General features: G+C 43.1%; 1 protein-coding gene across 6 annotated transcripts in view; it reads left to right on the forward strand.

The window, feature by feature from the left end:
• The window catches only part of agrn (agrin), a 531414-nt gene that overhangs the window by 377348 nt on the left and 131974 nt on the right, over positions 1–22092 (forward strand). For all 6 annotated transcript variants that reach the window (XM_087980308.1, XM_087980309.1, XM_087980310.1 and 3 more), the window contains 3 exons: positions 1512–1736; positions 4063–4269; positions 18070–18291. In XM_087980308.1, coding sequence (XP_087836434.1) covers positions 1512–1736; positions 4063–4269; positions 18070–18291 — 654 coding nt within the window. The remainder of the gene's footprint in view (positions 1–1511; positions 1737–4062; positions 4270–18069; positions 18292–22092) is intronic.

Raw genomic sequence — 22092 nt, forward strand, 5'->3', positions numbered from 1 at the left:
CCTCTGTCTGAATTCAATATTCACTTTAACACTGAACTATACAGACCAGATCTCAGCGGCTGATGGAGCTTTCAGGCCTGAGATGGGTCGAGTATTTTGACATTATGGTATCCGGAGATTTCGCATGGTGGTGGGGGGTGCTGGAAATGATGTGCCAATCAGGGATGATCCAACTACGTGACAGAGCAGGCCTGAGGGGCTGAATGGCCAGTTGCTAATGTGATTCTGAGATAAAGAAGGGAAATGTTGGCCAGAGCGCTACACTTGAGAGGTGCCCTGCCAATGGGTATCGGAGTGTGCAGGTTGGAGTTAGTTAGCATAGGCACTGACACGTCACTCAAAAAGTGAATCGTGTTCTGTTCTCATGCCTGAGGCAGAGCCCCTGCCAGATCGCTTTCCATAGCTCGAGGTTTCTTGAATCTTTCAGTAACCACTCCACCAGGTCAACCTGGAAATGCTCCAGCCTGCTGAAAGGATAGGGAGAGGATTTACAGGTTAGTAATCAATATGCTTGACCATGATGTAAACAGGAGAAAGTGAGGACTGCAGATGCTGGAGATCAGAGCTGAAAATGTGTTGCTGGAAAGGCGCAGCAGGTCAGGCAGCATCCAAGGAGCAGGAGAATCGACGTTTCAGGCATGAGCCCAAATTCCTGAAGAATTCAATTCCTGAAGAAGGCTCATGCCCGAAACGTCGATTCTCCTGCTCCTTGGGTGCATGATGTAAACACACCTTCCTGGGTCATTGAGTGCGACGAGGAGCTGGAGCTTCTGCCTCAGAGACAGGGATACTATCCTCAGTGCCACAAGGTGTCCTCCCACAGTCCCAGGAACGTGTATCACTATTTCTTGTTGGGACATCAGGTAAAGAATATCGACTGGAGTGACGTTCTGAAGGAGCCAGCATCAATTGGAGTCCTGGCTTATTTCCCTGTCACTAGCCCAAGATGAGTGGTTATGGTAGAGCCAGCATTCATCCAACTACCAAACCCAGTATGAATGGAGAGTCCTTAATATTTCTCATGCTGAGTATCAGAGCCCATGGTAAGGAATAAAGAAGAGAGAGATGAAGGTGATGCTGAGAAAGCCACTTGACTGATCGTGACTAACCATCTGTCAATGGTGATCAGAGAGTGGTGCTCATTACTCTCGTATACTGCTGGTATTTAAGCACACACCTCTCTGGCCAAAACAGAACGACGGGAAAACTGCAGAAATTGAGTTTTGAACTTCTGATTTGCACATTCAGTGGGCAAAACTACTGAAAGGCAGTGTGTGGGCTGCTTTGGCTCTTCTAGCACCCTAACCCTAATCCCATCACTGATACGTTTCATGGCTCTTTCTGTGTTGTGCATTCTTTGTAATTCTATGTAGTATTTGTAGCTGTTGGATGAATAGTTTGTGATTCCTGGAGCTTCAGTCCATCTGCTGTTTGAGGTGTGGAGCAGCAGAGACAGGGAAATAACGCTGTATTACTGACTGCTCTGTCACTGCTGCTTCTGTTGCATACAGACCCATGCAAAGACACTTGGAATGGCCCAAATAATGCGTGCCGAGTAGATCCGAGAGCTCGCACAGCCGAAGTTCTCCTGAGCCCGGAGAGCTGCCCACCAGACTACGAGGCAGTCTGCGCAGACGATGGGCAGACCTACGAAAGCAAGTGCACCATGGAAAGGATAGGAGCTATCAAAGGCATTAACCTCCAGAAGGTTCACTCGGGACCCTGTCAGGGCAGAGGTGAGCTGTGATGTGTTGGAACCCCTAGGTTGCATTTCCAAATGTACTTTGTACAATTCTAAGCTGTTCAGTCCTGGGCACGGTCCAGTGCCTCTACACCTGCTGCTAATTTTAACATCTTTGACTATTTTTTTTACAGAAAGTAACTTCCCCTTAAAGCTCAAATAGCTTTTTTCTCTCACTAGCCTCTTTTCTGGTGCAAGATGAGGTCAGGTTTTAAAATCTGTTCTGGGGATGTGGCCGGTGATGGTGAAGTTGTTTTAACTGCCTGTCCCTAAGAATGTAGCAGTGTGTTCTCCCTCTGATTTCTTAACCTGCTTTAGAAGGCATCCAGGGACAATGGCACAGTGAGGTCCTGTGTAGACCAGACCTATGAAAGTTGACAGTTCCTTTGACTAGCATGGATGGACCAGTTAAGACTTTTCCCACTTGACATCAGGGATTACTTTTTTTGACCATTTTTACAAAAAATAACTTTCTCTTAAAGTTCTGAGGAAGGGTCACTAGAACCAAAACGTTAACTCTGATTTCGCTCCACAGATGCTGTCAGACCTGCTGAGCTTTTCCAGCAATTTCTGATTTTGCTTCAGATTTCTAGCATCCTTGTGGTTTTTACATTTTTTTTTTCTTATTGGATCTGTCTAGGTATTATTCACCCAATTCAATTCCATGATCTTGCGAAGTGGGATTTAAACTAAGGATCCCTCTGGGTCACAAAGTGGTTGCCAAAACAGTGACACAATGGCAGGTAGAGGGATTGTTTTTGCTAGAGATGGGATCTTTTTAATCTCAGCTCGCTATCTTCTGTCTTTATGGGACGTGAGGTGGGATGGTGATAGTGGCATTACATTGTAAACCTGACTCTGCAACCATTTAGTGAGACCGTAGCCTGGACCTTCACATCGCACCCTGCACCCACCCATCTTACATTATACACTGTTTATGTGAGTTTTCCCCTTAGCTCAGTGGAAATATTCTTGCTTCTGAGCTAGAAAATAATGCATTCAAATCTTAACTTCAGTGACTTACCCACCTCCCTAAACTGACATTTCAGCGATGTATTGAGGGAGTGCTGCACTGTGCGAGGCCCAGACTTTCAAACACGCCATTTGCCCCCTCAGGTAAATGGAAAAGACTTTACAGTACAGCTAAAAGAAGTTCTCCCTTTGTCCTGACCAATATTTATGCCTGAACCAATATCATTGAAAGCAAATTATCTGGTCTTTAATCTCTTAAGTTTACGGGATCTTTCTGAGTGAAAGTTGGCTGCTGTGTCTCTCTACATTGGAACAACCATTGCACTTTAAAATATTAGCCATGATGCACTTTGGAACACTCTGAGGTAAAGAAATACCATTATTGACATCAGGCACATAGCGAGTCCACATAATGCCTCTTTACCAACCTAACAAGGCGATCTCTAGCCTTCCCTCCCCATCTCTCTGTGAAATGCATCTTTGGTAACCAATGGCCTGCATTGTGTTGCAGACTGAAATCCTCATGCTGCACGAGGTGAATTTTAGCAGTTCTCCCTCCGTTTCTGAGATTTCAATCTCTTTACACAATCATGGAATATCAGGGCATAGGTGGAAGTCAAAATGAAAAAAGCAAATGAAGTGCAAATGCTGGAAATTGGAAACAGAAATTGCTGGAAAATTTCAGCAGGTGTGGCAGCATCTGTGGAGAGAAATCTTTATTAACATTTTGGGTCCAGTGGCCCTTCTTCAGAACTATCATTGTCTATAGTTAGTCATCTAGTCCGATCTCTTACCCATTTTCCATACCTTTTAGATTTTATTTTGATTATTACTACTGTTTTGGTGTCAGTTGGCATATTCCACATTCCAAAAAATCTCAGGTGTAATCTTGTTCTCCCTTTAATCAATGGTCATCTTACTCACAGACCACCTGACCCAGTAAAACTTATATTTCCTACTTCAGTTCGTAATATTTTGAGAATTTTGTACAACATTATCATATGTATCTGTGCCATGTATCCCATGTAATCCTGCGTAAATCCCCTCTTAACCTTTGATTTGATGAAATAAGCTCAGTTTCCTTGACTCTCTCCGAGACTAAAGCCTCTCATTCCCGATATCTTCGTGATTGTTTTTTGTGCAATTCCGAATCTCTTAAATATCAGTGTCCACTCAAAACAGGACACGACATCCTAAAAGGTGCCAAATATAGATTTACCATTGTTCCTTCAGCTGGTTAAATAGTTATTGAAGGATGTTTGCCAAGCTCAGCTGTCTGGATGTCTCAAGTGTGTCTCCTCTGCAGGGTGTTTTGTTTCGGGATTAAAATCCCACTGTTTTGATTACAGACAAGTGCCAGGAAGAGTGTCAGTTTAACGCAGTATGCCTCAATCGAAGGGGCAATACCCGTTGCTCCTGTGACCGCATCATTTGCGATGGAGCTTACAGACCCATGTGTGGAGAGGACAATCAAAGCTACAACAATGACTGTGAGCGTAAGCAAGCTGAGTGTCAGCAGAAGATCAGCATTCCAGTCAAATATGAGGGTCCTTGCGGTAAGTGCTATTGGTGACCCGCCTTGCTGAGCAATCCAATTACTTTGCCGTTGCCTCTGTAAAAAGTATTGCACCATTGTGATTTTAAAAAGAATTCCATCTCGTTTATTCTAAATGTTGCCTTCAGAACTTGACAGAAGTGAAGTAGGATTAATGTTTCAATATAGTTCCTGTTCGACGCTATCTCATTTCTCCTTTGAATCCATTTGCCATCATGTCACATTGTTGTACGTGCCCATTACATTTGGTAGTGCCAGACCACCGTCCCATCACCATGTTTCCCTTGTTGCATTTTCAAGTGCTTTTGTTTCAAATGTGTTTTCTCGTATGCAGTGTCTCACCGATGATCACCTCTTTTTGTCTTGTCTCGGGAACTGTCCAATCAGAGTCGGAGCGGCGCACCCTGCGATTTCGACCTCTGACCTTATCTGTGAGGGCTCTTCGGACCTTGAATATGATCCTGCTGGACTAGGGTCTGGAGAAGTTGTCAACTGAGGGGAAAGGTCAGGTCTTTCCTGACCCAGAAGAATTTGCTCTTAAGAATGCAACTTTCTCAACATATTAAAAATATACTTGGATGAAATGGAGTTGATAGTTTCAAATCCCTTTCCCTCCCATGAGTTTTACATATAGAAAAGATAGTTTTTAAAAGGAACTCAAAGTCTTTATTGAATTTTGTTGTTTCTGAGACTGTGAATTTGTTTGGGGATCTTTCTAACGATGCATCCCCAAGCACTCAATATTTTTTGTCTTCTGCTTACGAGGAGCTAGAAAGCTTTTGGTAAGGCTGGAGGCTTCTGCTTGTTCAGAATGCATTGCTTGCCCCTTCACCGGTGCTATTGTTTCAAATAAACTCCTGGCTTCCAAGTATTTCCCTCTGAAAGTTGGCATGTCGCATGAAGTCAGAGAGGCTGCAGGGGCTGGGTGTGGTGTGGAGGATGCGAATGGGGAGATGTGCCTGTTACACTTGTATTTGTTGCCTTGACTGACAAGGAAATAAGCTAAGCTCATAACAGCTGAGTGTGGTTTTCTCTGCAATACCATGTTTGCCACCTGATTAGACAAATGCATCATCAGATTCCAATCTCTACCAGATACAAACCAAAATGTTACCTCATTTTGTTTGTCCTCAACGTTCATCTTTGGTCACTTGGATTGACAATGTTAGCAAGTGCCATGGGAAAATAAACACCTTCCTGCTCACCTTTAAATCACACACCATCCTTAACTCAGATGCTCAACATCGCTCCTTCACTGTCACTGGGTCAAAATCCTAGAATCCCAACCTAGCATTATTGTGTGAGTATTGTAACCCCCAACTGCAGCGGTTCAAGAAAGTGGTTTACACACCTCCTTCTCAAAGGCAATTAGGGACAGACACTAGCTGTTGGCCTGGCCAGCAACACCTCCAACCCAAGGATAGCGTTTTAAAACATAACCAGGACAATGCCCACTTTTATGCCAATTATTTTAGAAGAGATGAAACGATTGTGTACCTTCACGCAAGTCACAGTTGATCTGTGAAAGACCTTCGAAAAGCAGTTCACTTGCCTGCGCTGGTGACAAATAGATTAAAGAGGTTGGGTTCATGAATTTGTCCAAATATTAAATGTTTTAACGAATTTATTTTCATTTGGATACTGTTACTTATGCTTGTCATGTTGCGCTCAAAATTTGTGCCACAGCATTTTGACAGATGGTGATGAAGTCCCACTGTCATGAACTGAGGACTTGATTGGCATCAAACTGGGCAAGCAAATATTCGCGCTCCCCTGTAGACAGAGCCTCTTCCTAATTGGAGAGCTCAAGTTCTAAGCTTATCCTCGTCTGGGCTTGCATGCCGATCCAGGGGATTAGTTGGAGCACTCTGGTGGGTAGAGGAAAGGAGCCATGCCAAGTCCACCTCGAAGGCAGATTGTTCCCCACCAGTTTGTCATGAAATTCCACTGATGCCAAATGCGACAAATGCATTTCTTTCTGTCTTACAAATAAGAACTGCTGGGATGGGATTTTAAAAGCAAATAGGTTTTTGATTTGCATTTTATTTCGGTATCATTTAAAACCCTAACATTTTGGCTCCCCTCCCCCGCCAATCGGCAGTTTAGATGAAGACACATTCTCATTGTGGTATTGAGCCAAATAAGACCTTGGTTTTGACCTGCTGGCTGAATGGAGTTAGCAGATCCCAGCTAGTAAGAGCAACGGCAGTGTTTTGTGTTTGTGTCTAGTATGAATGGCAAGGCAAGAGGAAATAACAGCCAGAGTTCCTGCTGCTTGTTGCTATCCAGTGACACCACATTATTGTTTGTACATTTGCAAAGATTGGGCTAAGCTGCCTTTTTGCATCCAAACAGTCAGATGCCATTGAACTCTCAAAAGAAAAATAACATTTGGATGAGTTCACGGAGACTGCTATGGGACTGATCGTGCCCCCTGTAAAAATTGTAACTTCTGGAATGGTGGGTGGGGGGGTAAATTGTTGTGAAGGCAGAACCCCTCTCGAGATAAAAAGGGAAGGGTTCATTTTGAATTTGAAATGATGAGGCAATGAAGTAGACAAGCTTTCAATCTGAGTTTTCTAACACACAACTGACAAAGTAAGAATTATTTACAAGTATATAATTAATTCCTTCATTTTCATACAGCAGCTTTTAATATTTTTTTTCTTTTAAGACCTAATCTTCCACTGAGATACACAACTAAATGGAAAAACAGATTTACTGTTAGAGTCTCTCTATCCATCCTCCTCTTTAACTAGAGTTTATTATAATTATTTTTGGTTTAAACAGGTCTGCAGTGTTTCTCACTAAAATTTCTTCCTCTCTCATAATTTCCTGGGAATTTCCGCCAGTGGCTGATGGCTGATTAGGAAGCCCCTGTGAAAATGCCACCAGCATGTTGTTGGTATAGGTTTTATTTTCTTTTTTCATAAGGTGTGGGTGTCACTAGCTGGGCCAGCATTTATTCCCCATTACTGATTCCCATGGGAGGATGGTGGTGAGTTGCCTTCTTGAACCGCTGTAATCAATGTAATAGCTCAATGAACATAGGGTTGTAAAACATGCTGATACCAGACGAGCAGAGGTGCTGTAACATTGATGGGTACAGTTGTCAGTCCAGTTGCTCAACCTGTATTATATCAACTCCCTTTGAGAGCCAGAGGTAGGTTCTCGTTACAACCAGGCTCCCTTCCTCAGTGGGATATATTGTCAAAACAAAACTATTTTTCTTTGCAATTAGCACACCTGGTATTCCTCCCTCTATACAGACATCCTTTGACTGAAAACATTCAAATTGAGTTACATTCGTATAACGCCTTTAACTTTGTAAAACTGACACTGAGCCAGACAAAGAGCTGTGACCTAAGATTTGGTCAAACAGGTTGATTTTTTTCAGACAACGTAGAGAAATAAAGAGGTAGAGAGGTTTGAGGAGAGAGTCCCAGAGCTTGGAGCACAGGCAGCTGAAGGAATATCCACCAATGATGAGGTGATGAAAATCAAAGCTGTACAAAGAAGACAGAATCTGAGGAGCACAGAGAACTCATTTAGCCACGGGACTGGAAGTGTTTACAGAAATGGAGAGGGGTGAGGCTATGAGGAATTTGCTTGCTTCAATGTGAATTTCATCGTCAAGGTTTGGCCTGGGTGAAACACAAAAGATTTTTAGGGGACTTGACAGCATAGATGCAGAGATATTATTATTTCTTGTGGGTTAGTTTAGGACTGGGGCCATAACCTCAGAATAAAGAGTCACCCATTTAAGACAGAGATGAGGAGGTCTTTCTTCTTTCTGTGTGTAGTGAATCTGTGGTATCCTTTACCATGGAGGTTGGGTTGTTAAGCATATTCAAAGCTAAGGTGGAAACATTTTTTATCCAATAAGGGAATCAAGAGTCAAGGGGGAAAGCCAGGAAAGTGGAGCTGAGGACTATCAGACTGTCATGATCTCATTTAATTGCAGAATAGAATTGATGGACAGAATGGCCTTCTTCCAAATAGGTTTAGGGTGAGAGCGGAAAGATTTAGAAGGGGCAACATGCAGAGGGCTGTACGTGTAACAAATGAGCTGCCAGAGGAAGTGATGGAGGCTGGTACAGTTACAACATTTAAAAGGCATCTGGATGGGTATATGAATAGGAAAGGTTTAGAGGGATATGGGCCAAGTGCTGGCAAATGGGAGTAGATTAATTTAGGATATCTGGTTGGCATGGATGAGTTGGACTGAAGGGTCTATTTCTATGCTCATTGACTCTATGACTATATGATTTTATAGGACAGGAGCGGGTTGAATGGAACTGGATGTGAGTTAGGACACAGGCTGCAGCACCTTATTTAGACATGCAGTAGCCGGCAACCCTGGAGGCACTGAGTCTTGAGGTGATAGAGATGTGGTTAAAACCTTTAAGCAGCAGATAATATCAGATAAACAGTATATTGTCAGACCAGAGTAATTCATGCTCAGCATCAAATAATTATTGAATCTCATGTTCCAAATAGCGAATAAACCAATTTCTGAAGGAAATTGGCCATTCTGAAAAATTTTTCTTTTTAATACATATAGACTCAAAGCTGCTGAATGTGGGTGTGTGTGTGTTTTTCTGTCTCTACCACTTTCACGTGTGCATGGACCACCCTTGTCTTCATGAATCATAGCTTCTTAAACGGTGCATGTAATAGTTAGCCAGTTGCCCGGCGTGCTGATCACAAGCTGTCTTATGTGCATGTTATGCAAGTTTGCATAAAGGGTGTTAAAAAAAAATACATCTCCGAGACAGATTGACGTAAATCAGATTAGAAATGTTCATTAGACAGACTGCTAGCTCCCTCCTGAAATGTCTTGACAAACTCCTTTTCATATTGTAATGTCTGTGCATCGATTGTTCTAAGTTAAAGCAATTACTGACCTATAGTCAGTGGCGGCTGCTTAATATTTAACTGGAGCAAATGTTGCCTCTTTGTTTGCATTTAAAATGTGTTAGGTTCATCAATCAATCCTCATTATGTCATTTATCTACTGGGCAATTGTTGGTATTTGCACTGAAAACTAAACTGAACATTACTTCGATTGAATGTCTAGGTCTGTCTTGCCACAGCTTTCCTTGGGTCTTTATTAATTCTTCCCAAGATCCAAAATAATGAAAGCACGAGGAATAATTTAACCCATTATGACCATCATTTGTCAATTTCAGACGTGAGAAAACAATACAATGTCTGTGAAAAAAAACTCTTCTGTTTAAATTGCACTCTGCAATTAGTAGTAAGTTTACTCATTTTCGGTTTAATTACTCTATCTGACATTTGTCATGAAATGTATTGTCAAGAATTAGCATTCGCAGAATCTTGGGGATCATTAGTTAAGACATGCAAGCATGCATGCTTTTGTGTGAAATCCTTTTAGTCACTTGTTACTAAGGCATTAACTGGTTCAAAAGTCTTGGCCTATTTATTAATAAACCAGAAGTCTGCATTTGTTGCCACGTTCATGAGTAATATAATTCAGTGTAATTTGCTCATTCATGTTGTAGTGCTCTGTCCATTAGTTTTCATGTGCATGTAGCTTGATCTGTAATGTCCTTCCTCTTCCTTCACTTCCCTATCCTCCACTCTCACAAGCAACCTGTTCAAATATTCACTCTCACCAGCCACTGCCAGGGAAGAGAAAAATCTCTGTCCCAGCTAATCGGCAGGAAATCTACGGGTATTTTGAAACCATCACAACTGTGCACGCAGAGTTAATGAGCAGAGTTAATGTGGAGTTAACTGCTCATTAGGTGTCAGATAGACAGCTAAAAGGGAACGGGTTTAGACACCTGCCAAAACCACACTGTTTTCAAGGATTTTTTAAAAAGTTGAAGTATGCATTTTTGTTTTAATTCAACAAATGTGTCTTTGATTTGAGAAGTTTCCAAGGTTTCCAAGAATGGCTCCATTTGAGGGTCTTCAAGTACCTGGTCAGATCAGAGAAGCCGTGGTGTGCCTCTTGGACAAGAGAAGGCTGTAAAGGAGGATTTTTGTAGAGGGTTCAAAATCATTAGGGATCAGGAGGGAGTGGATAAAGACTTTTCCCATTGGCGGAAACATCGACAATCGAGGGGAGACTGATTTAAGGTCAACTGACAAAAACACCATAGACAGCCTGAGGAAGAACCCTTTTACATCCAGTGGGTGGTTAGGATCTGGGATTTCACTGTCTTGAAGTATGGCCAAGATAGATTCAGCCATAGTTTTCAGGAGGGAATTGTATAATAATCTGAAGAGGAAGAACTCTGTAGGGCTACAGGGAAAGGCAGGTGAATGGGACTAGTTGAGTTGTATGAATGGAGGCACATACTACACAGTAACTGTTCTATGGTTCATTGAGTTGTAACCACCACAAGTGTGTGGATGTCACTGGCTGTATCCATAATGAGGCTCACTCACTGGATTGCAAAAGGGATTGGCTCTCAGTCACATTTCTTAGTCGGTCTGAGGCACAGATGTCTCTGTTGATGCTCCCCCGTGCTGACCATCCAATTGGGGAGATGGCTGTCGGGACATGGAAATATGTATCAAGAGCAGCTGCATTAGAAAACCATTCTTATTGTTAAAATAAAACTGGTGGTGTTGTTGCAGATCTGGCTGAAGAACAAAGTGCTGGAGAAACTCAGCAGATCTGGCAGTATTACAAGATGCACTGCTGAACTTTACCATACAGCCTTAGACAGCCCCCTCTAAACTCACAACCACTTCCATCTAGAAGGACAAGGGCAACAGATACATGGGAACACCACCACCTCCAAGATCACCTCCAAACCACTCACCATCCTGACTTGGAAATATATTGCCATTCCTTCACTGTCACTGGATCAAAGTCCTGGAACTCCCTTGCTAAGGGAATTTTGGGTCTACCCATAGCACGTGGACTGCATCGGGAAGTCCAAAGATTTGCGAGTTAGGTGGATTGGCCATGCTAAATTACCCATCGTGTTCAGGGATGTGTAGGTTAGGTGCATTTAACAATGGAAAGTGCAGAGTTATAGGGTTAGGATAGAGGATGTGTGGGATGCTCTTCGGAGGGTCGGAGTGGACTTGTTGGCCTGAATTGTCTGTTTCCACACTGTGCAGGGATTCTGTTCTATACAGGAGAGCAGCTCAACACCACCACCTTCTCAAGGGCAGCTAGGGATGGGCAATAAATGCTGGTCAGGATTCCTGACGAAGGGCTTTTGCCCGAAACGTCGATTTTACTGCTCCTTGGATGCTGTCTGAACTGCTGTGCTTTTCCAGCACCACTCTAATCTGGACTCTGGTTTCCAGCATCTGCAGTCATTGTTTTTACCTAATAAATGCTGGTCAGCCAGTGACACCCATGGTCAACAAGCAAATAAAACAAAACCTCAGAGCTCAGTGGTTCAGGTCCTGCCCAACTCCTTCATTTCACCCAATCCCCATTGGCTCAATCCATTCCAAGTGGCCCAATCTTTTTAAAGAATGATTTGTTCTCACCATCAAATTCCTTTGCAGCCTTGTCCCATTTACTACCTCTGCCAGTCTTTATACCTGTGCCTCTAGTCTCCTTTTGCAGCCACCTTTCCAGTCTTTCTCTCTCTCTCTCTTTCTCTCTCGCACGCACACACACACACACATAATGTGTTGACAAAGTTTGAACCACATAAGCTGAAGGCTCCAGAAACTGACCTCTGCCCCTCTACTCTGGAACTTTCCATCTTGCTGCCTTTTCAAAATAGTCTCAAACATTTCATGCTTTTGCCTGAGCTTTGTGGTTAACTTTCTCAATTCCCTTATGCTTGATCCATCTCCCTGCAACTTTTTAAAATCTATCTTTTATTGTTCCTTCCTTCACCTGTAAAGCATCTATTAGTTAGTTTCTATGCTGAACGTCCAGTTGAATGCAAATATTTTTCAGCACCCATGCATGGTTGTTGAGTGATAATGTGATTACGTTCGGCTGTGAGGGCCTTCACAGTAAAATAGCCATTGGATTTCTGGTACATATATCAGTACAAGAGAAGTGGCAAAACCCAATACACATTAGCATCATCAGCAAGGGTGCATTATGAGGGGTAATAGGAGGGAAAGGATTGTGTATTATTAAAACAGAGGGTTTTTTTTTACACCCTGTCATTTTCCTGTGCTGCTTTTTATATGGGATCTTTCTATCCTATGTATGTACATTTCTATCTTTATCATTGTTATGAAGTACTACATTTCCCATCCTCCAGGGGCTATACTCGAATACCAAGCTTTTTGGGTTGTTAGGATTCCTGAGAAAAGAGACATGTTGTCAAAACATTTTAGCCTGCACACATCAGGATAAAACTGCAAGAATACCAAATCTCAAAGGGAACAATAATTTACACTGTTTCCTGGCACATACTGCATGTACCTCCACCAATCAGAGTTTACATGCCAACCAATCAGAATCCAATTGCCAACCAGTCAGCACCTTTTTATCTTACTGCGTAAATTGGTGCTTCCTTTTGGAATTTGGTATTCTTGTGATTCTATCCTGATGTGAGCAAGGTGGAAAGACTTTGACAGCATGTTATTTTTTGTGAGCTATGCTCAAGTTCTGTCCAACCAAACAGATGTTTTTGATGATAATTATTCTCCCAATGCATGTGCAGTCTGAACATTTACACCAACAGCAGTGACTTGCTGAACTGAATGATTTCTCCCTGCATCGTCTGATAAGTGCAGGAGGAGTGAGAGAAGATATTTTTAAAGAATCAACAATTGCTTGTCACATTAGCATACCTCTCTACATCAATGGTGAGAGTTATTGAATGAGCAAAACTTTAGCTTAGCTCTTTGAGAACTATGCATATGTAGGAAGAAACAGGTTTCACTGGTAGGAGATTTGTTCCCCAGAGGACACATTTAATTTATGAAAGTGCTGTAAAAGCATGTTATGTGTATACTTTACCTTAAAGAGAGTTCACTTGTAAGGACAACATGCGCTGTGCATGCCGCTGCTTGCCATTTGGTCTGCTATGGGTTTGCAAGCTACACACACAGAAATCAGTTAGTTTGCAGTTTAGTCTGCTCCTTAACTTAATGTGTTTTTCTGTTTCAAATAAACGAACCCGTGGAGTTAATCAATCCCAATGAATAATTGTTAGAGCAATATCGTGAAAATGACGTGAAATCATAGAATCCCTACAGTGTGGAAGCAGGCCGTTCGGCCCATCGAGTCCACACCAACCCATGACATGGTGAACAGCAGTGGTAAACATTGCACTAATGAGAGGCCTGTCTTACTTGAATATAGTGAGCAAGTTAATCTACAGATGGAAAACATTGTTGACATTTTTGAATCACGCTAAAGTGCACAAGACAACCCTCAATATCTTTGCTCATTACAGCATTAAGAGTATTGAAAACGCAGCTTGCTGATGAGCAAGGAGGGAGGTAGATTTTTGTCAGGCAGGGAATCGAATATTATTGAGAGTAGATAGGAATGTGGAAATCAAAACACCAACAGATCAGCCGTGATCATTTTGAACAGCAGAGCAATCTCCAGGGGATGAATGACCTACTTCTCATTCTATCCTACACGAGTCAAAGAAAGGTGAGCACATGTCTCACGTACATATCAATCTCATGGAAGACATCAATCTCACCAAGCTGTCAGAAGTATTTGCAAAAGTTTAAATTATCTGGAGTTAGCAAGATTTGGAATCCGCTGCCTGGAAGCAGATCCAGTTGTATTTTAATGGAAATTGAATAAATGTTTGAACTGGAGAAAATTTCAGGGTTTCTGATGAAAGGGCATGTGTCTAATTGGACCGCTGTTTCAAAGAGCCAGGAGATGCACTATGGGGCTGAATGGCCACCTTCAGTACTGTAACTGGAGTTGTCAAGCTACAAAGCATAAAATGGCGCATACAAATTCCCAAAGAGCAAATGCTGCTATGATTCATTTAACCCACTCAGAAGGGATCTGAATAGGTAGGTGGTTCAGAATGGATTAGAGAGGAGAAGGTGCATGCAGGTAGTTACATGCTGAAGTTGGAGTTCTTGTTCTCTTTCAGGCTTATGTGCATCAATTTGTAATGCAGCAAATTAGCATTCAGCCATTTTGGTCCCGCTCAGTCGATTACATCTGAGCTTAAGAGAGGACAAGGTTTCACTCCTCTTCCTCAGGAAGCACTGGGCTAAATTACAGAATTGCCAATCACTTTTGATCTGTGAGCAGCAGTGGAGTCAGTGCTCGCTTATCACTTCTGTATTCCACCTTGTCCCTTAGGGAAGTGGGAAAAGTACGGCAATCCAGATGTCTGCTTTTTAAAAGCAGTTGTTATCCTGACTTGTGCAGAAACCTGAAGGATGCACACATTCAGCAGTCGAATCTCACCGAGAGCCTGATATCCAAGTCAGGCATATTAGAACTTATTATTATTCTACAGCTTGATCTGTAGATAAGTGGATTAATTAGCTGTAGGAATCAAACCTCAGAGTGTTCAATTTGCCCACAGTTCTTTTAAAGCCAGCTTTGTTTCCAGACAGCATACTTTCACTGCACCTCTGAAAGCTCATCCAGCAGCACACGTACTTCAGTTTGAATTTGTTTCAATTGGACTTAACTGGCAAGACGAAGGCTTATCGAACCTATAATCAAGAAGATTGCATCAGTCGCTGTGTCACTTGTTATATCGAGCTGTTCCCAACTCTCTCAGGAAATAGTGATGGGAAAACGCAACAGGAAGATTTGGTATATTGGGAAAAGAAATGAGCACTGCACTGCCCACAACATTATTGATTACTTCTGATGGTCACTGAAGTGTGTGCGTTTTTGACACAGATCATGTTAATACCATCACAGACGTCACTGCAGCGATGACAGGACACCCTCCGTGCCAGATGAGCCAAACCATTGCTCCACTTGCTTTCTGCTTACCGCTGAGTGAGCAGCTCTGGGTTTTAACTGCTTACCCCATTGACGTCAAACTAGACCGAGAGATGTGAAGTCACTTTTAAAAACTGTTGTTGCTCTGTGAAACCTGAACGAGTCGTTTTGTTGAATTGTTGTGAAAGATGCATTGCATCTGTTCACCAAAACCCTGCTCTTGACAGGAGGGATCCTCATGCAGAGGAACTGAGTGAATCCTGAACAAACCAAACTTTTTTTTCGCAGCTGCTGGAACTTTTGAGCCCTCCAAAATGAGTTTGGATTGATTAGCGTCATGTTTGAAATTCCATCCCAGCGTTTCTGCTTAGCTTCCACACTCTCCCTCATGAATGGTTGCAAAGGTTCACCAAAGAGGTAAAAACAATGACTGCAGATGCTGGAAACCAGATTCTGGATTAGTGGTGCTGGAAGAGCACAGCAATTCAGGCAGCATCCGAGGACAGGCAAAATCTTTCAAGTCAACCTTGAAGGCAGCAAGCAACATTTCGGTGCCCTGGGATAGAGCGATCCCTGGCTAAATCCCTTCTGTGTCTGGCAAGTCACCCATAAAACCATAAGACGTAGGAGCAGAAATTAGGCCATTTGATCATGGCTGGTATGTTTTTCAACCCCATTTTCCCACTTACTCCCTGTTATCTTTGATCGTCTTGGACAGCACGGTGGCTCAGTGGTTAGCGCTGCTGCCTCACAGGGCCCCGGGTTCAATTCCAGCCATGATCGACTGTCTGTGTGGAGTTGGCACATTTTCACTGTGTCTGCGTGGGTTTCCTCTGGGTGCTCCGGTTTCCTCCCACAGTCTTTAAGCTGAAGGGCCTGTTTTCATACTGTACAGATTCTATCAAGAACTTATCTATCTCTGTCTTAAATCTACTCAATGATCTGGCCTCTGCAGCTCTCTGTGGCAATGAACTGCACAGATTCATTAGAAATGGCAGTGAAGCCTGTCACAGTCAAATAGGCCAGTCACATTTTCTGCCCAGCTTTCTGTGTGAGTGATGCTCATATGATGGTCACTATCAGGGAATCAGCCCTATTGTGAGTATGAGTTTTCAGGAGAGGAAGGTGATACTGGGCAGAGATTTATTTTCTTCAAAAAAAGGCTCATGGTTCTGTTTCTTCATGCAGTCAGCTTTGGTTCTTTGAGTGTTGAAGACATTGTTGTCTTTCCCTATCCCACTGAGTTGTTCTGTGGTTTCAAGAACCCTTTTCAGAGGGTAGTTGGCACTGGCCGGTTCGCCAGCTAGTGAATGGCGGGTGGAAATCTGGCCAGTGTTCACATCTTGCTGCTCCCCTGGCTCCCAGTCACATGATTAGTAATGATCTAAAAGCCAGTCGCATGTCAGGGATTGGTTAACTCTGTGGGTGAGTTAATTTAAAATAGTAAAACACATGATAGGTTAAGAAGCAGACATTGCAGCAAAATGACTGATTTCTGCATGTGTGCAGCTAGCAAACTCATAACAGACAATGTTGCAGAGAGTATCACAGCATCATACATATATAGATGAGTGAGGGAAAACTAAGAAGCTTGTGGACTATAATGAGAGACATAGGGTCTGACCAGTGTATAATAGACATAGGGTTGAATTTTGAGGTCGGGAGAGTGGGGATCCCACTGCCTTTCCTCCTCTACCCCATTTTGTCTGGTGCGAAGAGGGCCCCCTGGTGAAGGGGAGGTGGTATAAAGAGTTGCAGTATTGTCAGGCACTCAGTTACACATCAAGGGACCTGGCATGGTGATGAGTGGACTTGGCAGGATGTTGGAGAGCCACTGCAAGTCGGGCTGTTTACCTTGATGAGTGGGGATGGAGAAGGGCATTTCCTGCCTGACTCAATCTCGGTCCCTGATTTAGTATTTATTCATTAAAGTGAACTTGAGATGAGGCTAAAGAAGTACACCAAACACAATTTTATTTCCAGGGCAGAGGCTAAGGAGATTTATGGTAATGCAGTCGACTGGAAAAATGCAACTTTGGACCAGTGTGCAATCTCCTGTCTTGATTCGTGTGGCTGCATTATCATAAAGACTGTCAGGATGGAGTCTCGTTTCTGAACTTGCAGATGCTTGAGTGCTGAGTTTGCAATGCCACACCAGGGCTTAATATAAATGAGATTTTGCACCAGTCAGCAACTCCATTAAACAGCGATTTATTGTTAGTTTTAGTGCTGTTTGTATAGCAATCAACACTCAAAAATCACCTCTGTTATCACTGGGGATCTATTTGATTTTTAGTCCACAGTTGTATCTGCTCTAGTTCCTAAATTTCCGTCAGATTTACAACGTTGTTTTGTAAACATTTGTTGGCCACGCTACATTGTTAGATTTGCAGAGTTTACAGAAATGATTCAGGCTCCTGAATGGAACTTTTACATATGACACAACCTGTATAACTTAACTCAGTAGGAAACCCTTGCTCCTAACTTTCCATCAGGGATGTCAGAGCAAGAGTTTCAACATTTGTTGACTACCGTTCGTGGAAAGCTGAGGGAGCCAAGTGAAGTTTAAATCAAAGGCAAGATGCTGGAAGACTGAAACATAAACATGTTGGAGATGCTCAGCAGGCCAGGCAGAAAGATCTGCTGAGTGTTTCAGCACTTTCTGTAGATATTTTCATTTAATTCCAAGAAACAGTGCCATTGAAGGTTCACGGGCCAGCTTGTCAAGGCTTGGGGCCAGAGATTTAGACACCCCACGGTCTAAAGAGTGTGAACGGATATCCTCTGAATCTGGAGCAGAAGAGGTGTGATCTAAGTAGTCAGCAGGGACAGATGAACATGTTGGACTGACTTGATTCTGGTGACTTATAAACCAGACCATTTCAAACGGCAATGCAGAGATAACGCGGTGTGTTTTAAAATAACCTTGTGCTTGATTTCTTCAAACAGACCTTAACACTCAAAGCCCCTGCCTGAGTGTTGAATGTGATTTTGGGGCCAAGTGCATTGTGAAGAATAACAAAGCTGTGTGTGAGTGTCAGCAGAGCTGCCAGAACGTGTACGCACCAGTTTGCGGGAGTGATGAACATATCTACGGCAGTCAATGTGAGTTGGAGGCCATGGCTTGTATTCTGAAAAAGCACATCACCGTCAAACACAAGGGTCCCTGTGGTAAGTGCAAAACAAAGTTATTCCAATCAGTTTCCGAAGATTTTATTAAAATAAAAGTGCTAACTGCTGTTAATTGTGTTTCCTTCTTTCTAATTCTATATTTTGTGTACGGGTTGAAAGTATGAATTGGAAATTGGATATTGCCAGTTTTGCAGCATTAATCATGAGTGTTGTTATTTTCACCTTTCTGTCAGATTTTCACAAATGCAAACTTCTCTTGGCTCAGATAGCTCTTACAAAATGGTTCCATTCCCCAGTGGTTCTTACAATCATACAGTGTAGAAAGACATATTGGGCTCATTGAGTCTGCACTGACTCTCCAAAAAGCATCCCACCCACACCCAGCCCTCCAACCTATCCCTGTAATTACCATAGTTAATCCACCTAACCTGCATATCCCTAGACTACAGGGACATTTAACATGGCCAATCCACCTAACCTGCACATCTTTGGACTGTGGGAGGAAACCCACGCAGACACTGGGAGAATGTGCAAACTACAGGCAGACAGTTGACCGAGGCCAGAATTGAACCTGGCGTCCTTGGCACTCTGAGGTAGCAGCACTAACCACTGGGCCACCATGCTGCCCTAAGGGTGAGATTGCATGGCCATCTACAGCACAAGAGGCTGGGTTCAGATTCCCCTTTGTCTTTCTGAGGTCATACTTTAGAAAGTGGGTGAAGTGAAGAGACTGAGCGTTGGGGGAAGGCGCTGGCCTAGTGGTATTATCACTGGCTTATTAATCCAGAGACATGTTCAGGGGATCTGGTTTGAATCTTACCAAGACAGATAGTAAAATCTGGATTAAAGAGCCCAATGATGACTATGAAATTGTTGCTGATTGTCAGGAAAAGGTTCAACTAATGTCCTTTAGGGAAGGAAACCACTGACCTTTCCAATTCTGGTCCATATATGAACCCTGGCCCAGAACAATGACTCTGAATTGTAATAAATGATGGCCTGGCCAGTGATGCCCACTTCCTTTGAATGAACAAGAAAATAGGACCACATTGGTGTGGTGTTGGTCTTGATGGTGCTTTTTTAATTATTTCAAAAATATACTTTATTCATAAAAAATCTATTTGTATGTACATAATCACAAATGCAGTTTGGTTCTGTACAGTAGCATATCAAGGAAACAAACAAACCTTTGAATCTGATTCTATCTGAACAAACCAAAGGCACCTCTTAGGTGGTAAAAACAATGACTGCAGATGCTGGAAACCAGATTCTTGTCTAGAGTGGTGCTGGAAAAGCACAGCAGTTCAGGCAGCATCCGAGGAGCAGGAAAATCGACGTTTCGGGCAAAAGCCCTTCATCAGGAATACAGCTGATTTTCCTGCTCCTCGGATGCTGCCTGAACTGCTGTGCTTTTCCAGCACCACTCTAATCCAAAGGCATCTCTTACACAGCCAAGTCTTGATGTTCCTGCCCTGTCATTGTCAATACCCCCTGCTACGGTGCATGAGAATGCAGCAGCCAGGAAAATACCACACAGACTGTGCTTTATGGCCATCTGACTGCACATGTACCCTGATGGAACTAAGCACTGAAAACATTGATGACACATAAGACTAACCTTTGAAGGGTTTGTTGGCAAGCCTCTCAAGGAGACAATGCTGCCTCTTCAGATGTCAAACTGTTTGGACTGGGCTTGCCAACTCTGATTGGACAGATTCCTGGAGGTTCTGTCACATAACCTCCTGCCTCAAATTATCCAGCCCCAGCTTTCCTGCCATTGGCCAGCCCTGAGTACCTCTCCCTGCAGGCCACCGTAGTGTTGCACCAATGGGAAGGTGAACACACTCCACAGCTCAACTGTATGATTCTAACCTTTGAGTCAAACAGACTTTTCTTAAAACTACCTCCAATATCTTTATAGTAAATAAATAAAACAAATTTAAAGGTAATGGGGGAGAAAAAGGATTTTTATTGCCCTTTGATCTTTGGGTTGCTCAATGCATTGTGCTGGAAATTAATTTTAAATTAATTTGCACCAAGTTCTGCTCCTCGCTGTGCCCACTGACCTACATTAATTCCCAGCTAAAGAACGCCTCCATTGTAAAATTCTCCTGCATATAGTTTGCAATGATTTCACCTTCACTTTCCCCTTAATCCTCTCCAGCCCAAAAACTCTCTTGAGATTGCTATAGTCCTCCCATGTAGGCCTTTTGCCGTTCCTGATTTGAATCGTGTTACCATTGATGGCCATTCCTTTCACTGCCAGAGCCTCTGTAAACCTCATTAACTCCCTAGCTCCCTCTCTTTCTTGAAGATGCGCTTCTGCTCAGATCTCTTTGACCAAGTTTTTGGCCACCTGTCCTAATATTGATTTATGTGACTTGTGTAGCAATGAGGCCTGGGTCTCCTTGTACACCAGGCGTTGATAGTAAGCAGACAGGTGCAGGAAGTGGTGAAGAAGGCAAATGGTGTGTTAGTCTTCATCGTGAGAGGATTTGAGTACAGGAGAAAAATGTGTTGCTGTGATTGTACAGGGCCTTGGTGAGACCATACCTGGATCATTGAGCGCAGTTTTGGTCGCCTTTTCTGAGAAAGAATGTTCTGACCATGCAGGGAGTGAAATAAAGCTTGACCTGACTGATTCCTGAATGCCAAGGCTGGTGTAAGAGGAGAGATTGAACCAGTTAGGGTTCTGTTCACTGGGGTTTGGAGGAATGATTAGATTAGATTCCCTACAGTGTGGAAACAGGCCCTTCGACCCAACAAGCCCACACTGACTTTCCGAAGAGCAACCTACGCAGACCCAACCCCTACATTTACCCCTGACTAATCCACCTAACACTATGGGCAATTTAGCATGGCCAATTCACCTAACCTGCACACCTTTGGACTGTGGGAGAAACCTGGAGCACCCAGAAGAAACCCACACAGACACGGTGAGAACGTGCAAACTCTACACAGACAGTTGCCCGAGGCAGGAATTGAACCCAAGTCCCTAGTGCTGTGAGGCAGCAGTGCTAACCACTGAGCCACCGTGCTGGTGCCGTAGAGGAGGGTTCTTGTAGAAACCTATAAAATTCTAGCAGACTAGACAGGTCAAACATAAGAACAATGTTAACGAGTTTTGAGAAGATTTGTAGCTCAGGTTGAGGTTCTGAATGTAGGTTTGCTCGCTGAGCTGGAAGATTCATTTCGAGACGTTTCATCACCCAACTAGGTAACATCTTCAGTGGGCCTCCGGGTGAAGCACTGCTGATAATACCTGCTTTCTATTTATATATTTGGGTTTCTTTGGGTTGGTGATGTCATTTCCTGTTCGTTTTTTCAGGGAATGGTAGATGTGTTTGATGTGTTTGTTGAAAGAGTTCCGGTTGGAATGCCATGCTTCTAGGAATTCTCGTGCATGTCTCTGTTTCTCTTGTCCGAGGATGGATGTGTTGTCCCAGTTGAAGTGGTGTCCTTCCTTATCTGTATGTAAGGATACTAGTGAGAGAGGGTTATGTTTCCAGAAACCGAGCCACTCTCCCCTACATCAAAGACATCTCAGAAATGACTGCCAGACTACTCGGACCCCTTGGCATCATGGTAGCCCACAAACCCACCAACACACTAAAACAGCAGCTGATGAACTTGAAAGACCCAAACAGACAACAAGCAAAACTGATGTCATTTACAAAATATCGTGCAAGAACTGTAACAAACACTACATTGGACAAACAGGCAGAAAACTGGCCACCAGGATACATGAACATCATGACCCACTCTGACTAGTATCCTTACATACAGATAAGGAAGGACACCACTTCGACTGGGACAACGCATCCATCCTAGGACAAGCCA

Source organism: Chiloscyllium plagiosum, unplaced genomic scaffold (assembly GCF_037043375.1).
Source record: "Chiloscyllium plagiosum isolate Xiang-an unplaced genomic scaffold, Cpla_swu_hap1 HiC_scaffold_37, whole genome shotgun sequence".
Taxonomy (NCBI): Eukaryota; Metazoa; Chordata; class Chondrichthyes; order Orectolobiformes; family Hemiscylliidae; genus Chiloscyllium; species Chiloscyllium plagiosum.